At 65.4% G+C, this 2,099-nt stretch overlaps 1 protein-coding gene across 1 annotated transcript in view; it reads right to left on the bottom strand.

Moving 5' to 3' along the window:
- The window catches only part of APBA2 (amyloid beta (A4) precursor protein-binding, family A, member 2), a gene marked incomplete at its 5' end in the record, with an annotated part of 19,218 nt that overhangs the window by 8,050 nt on the left and 9,069 nt on the right, over nucleotides 1-2,099 (bottom strand). The window contains 2 exons of the mRNA XM_014543568.1: nucleotides 1,299-1,404; nucleotides 1,904-2,049. Of these exons, the coding sequence (XP_014399054.1) occupies nucleotides 1,299-1,404; nucleotides 1,904-2,049 (252 nt within the window). The remainder of the gene's footprint in view (nucleotides 1-1,298; nucleotides 1,405-1,903; nucleotides 2,050-2,099) is intronic.

Genomic DNA, 2,099 nt, shown 5'->3' with positions numbered 1-2,099 from the left:
AGTCTCTGTCTCAGCCACACCTGGCCCCCCGCCAGGGCACGGTCCACGATCCGCGCCACGGGAGCCTCAGTACCCCCCGGGCCCGGGAAGAAACCTCCCCAGACGCTGGGTTAACGTCAGCGTTTTCTTCCGATGGAAACCGTCACCGTCATTCACCCCTCGCAGGCTCCGCCCCGGCTTCCCTGCGGGCCCCCATCTCTGCTGACAAGTGGGGACGCAGGCGCCCGCTTTGGGACGGGGTCAGCAGCCCCGTGGAGCCCACGCGCCTTATCTTCCCCGTCCACAGAGCAGAAGCTGCGGGAAGGCCCCCCGGAAGCCTGGGAGCGAACGCCCTGCTGGGAACCCTCAGGGGGGTCGCAGGCCTCCCTCGGAGAAACCCGCGTTCCGCTCAGCACTCAGGGAGGAGGGTCGTGTGGGCGCTCGGCCGCAGGCTCTCAAATGACCACAAAGACAAGAGAAGCCAAAGACTCACTGCAAACAGCCCGTGGCGGGAGGAGTTCCTCTCCCGTTTTTAAAAACGGTCCCTTCCCATCCAGGCGCCTTTCAAGCTTGTGTTCCAGGATTTTTGCTCAAAACCTTCTGGCTAAAAAGTGGGCCGGGCCCTGGCCAGCGTGGCTCAGCGGACAGAGCGTCGGCCTGCGGACTGAAGGGTCCCGGGTTCGATTCCAGTCAGGGCACAGGCCTGGGTTGTGAGCTCAATCCCCAGTGTGGGGCGTGCAGGAGGCAGCCGAGCCATGATTCCCTCTCATCATGGATGCTTCTCTCTCCCCCTCTCCCTTCCTCTCTGAAGTCAGGGGAAGGAGGCCTGAACCTCACGCCGTGTAAGCTCAAGCGGTGCCAGCCGAGCCTTCCGCACGGCACTGGCTGTCCGAGCACCGGAGCTGTGAGAAGGGCGGCCAGGTTTGCAAACAAAGAACAAAGACCCTCCCGTCCCGCACGCCTGTCACACTCCAGAGGGTCTGCCGCGGAGGAGGCGTCCCCGGGCGAGCGGGAGCTTCTATCACCGGGCTGAGTAAATTAAACTTAATGAGTCTGTAACTATCGGAACGGTTTAATTAATTCTCCACAGGGGGCCTGGCATGAACCGCGTCACGTGGCCGCTCCGATGCCCCCCTTAAACACGTCTCTGTGAGGCCCCGCACAGCCCCGCGTCAGCCACGTCCCAGCACCCGACGCTCAGAGACTGAAAGGAAAAGGGCCAGGACGCAGTTCTCCCGTCGGGGGCGGGCACACAGCGTCTGCCGCTTCATTCAAAAGCCCGTGTCTCCCGAGGGAAGAGGAAGAGCCATTTGCGCGTCACCCATGTTTCCGGGGGGGGCCCCCCCCCCCCCCACGCCGCTCAGCACACAGGGACCCGCGGCTACCCACCGCCTTCTTCTTAATCTTAGCCGCTTTCTGCATCCTCTGACAGCGTGGGGAGGAGACAGGAGGGCGCAGAGTTAGTTCGTGTCGTGGTCCACACCCCAGCGCTCGGACCTCCTGCCCAGGGGACAGGGAGCAGCCACCCCCAGTGGGCACAGGGCCCGAGGGCGAGGCTGAGGAGGGCACAGCAGGCAGGCCCGTTTTTTTTGAGCTGCGGGGGGTGGGTGTTCCTCGAGGCCATGAGGAGAATTCACTGTGAGGCCTGTCCCCCCACAAGCAATGATTCTTTCACGGATGAGCCAGCGGCGCTACAAGCCGCAGCCCTGGGGAGGTGACTGCCACTTGCGTGGCCTCTGGGCCTGACCGTCCTGCCTCTGGGGGCCGTGGCCGGTGCGCACGGGGAGCAGCTGCCTGTGCCCGGCCAGCCCCTCCCTCCGAGGCCAGTGTCGCCGCTGCCGGCACCTCGGGCAGCCCCTGCCAGGGCCAGGGTGGGAGCTGCTCCCTCCGGACTGGGCCCTGCGCCCCCCGCCTCCCCCTCTACCTTGACCCGGCTGACGGCCTCCTGGGCCTGCATCATCCGGATGTTCTTGGACGGGTTCCGCTCCGACAGCAGCTGGGTGGAGCCCAAGTAGTTGGCAGCGAAGATGATGCCGTCGATGAGGTCCTCTGGCTCGCAGGGCCCTGGAACTGAAGGGCCCCGTCAGCTCTCCGGGGGGCAGGAGGCGTCCCAGCCGGTC

Source organism: Myotis brandtii, unplaced genomic scaffold (assembly GCF_000412655.1).
Source record: "Myotis brandtii unplaced genomic scaffold, ASM41265v1 scaffold329, whole genome shotgun sequence".
Taxonomy (NCBI): domain Eukaryota; kingdom Metazoa; phylum Chordata; class Mammalia; order Chiroptera; family Vespertilionidae; genus Myotis; species Myotis brandtii.
This window is presented reverse-complemented; position numbering and strand designations above follow the sequence as displayed.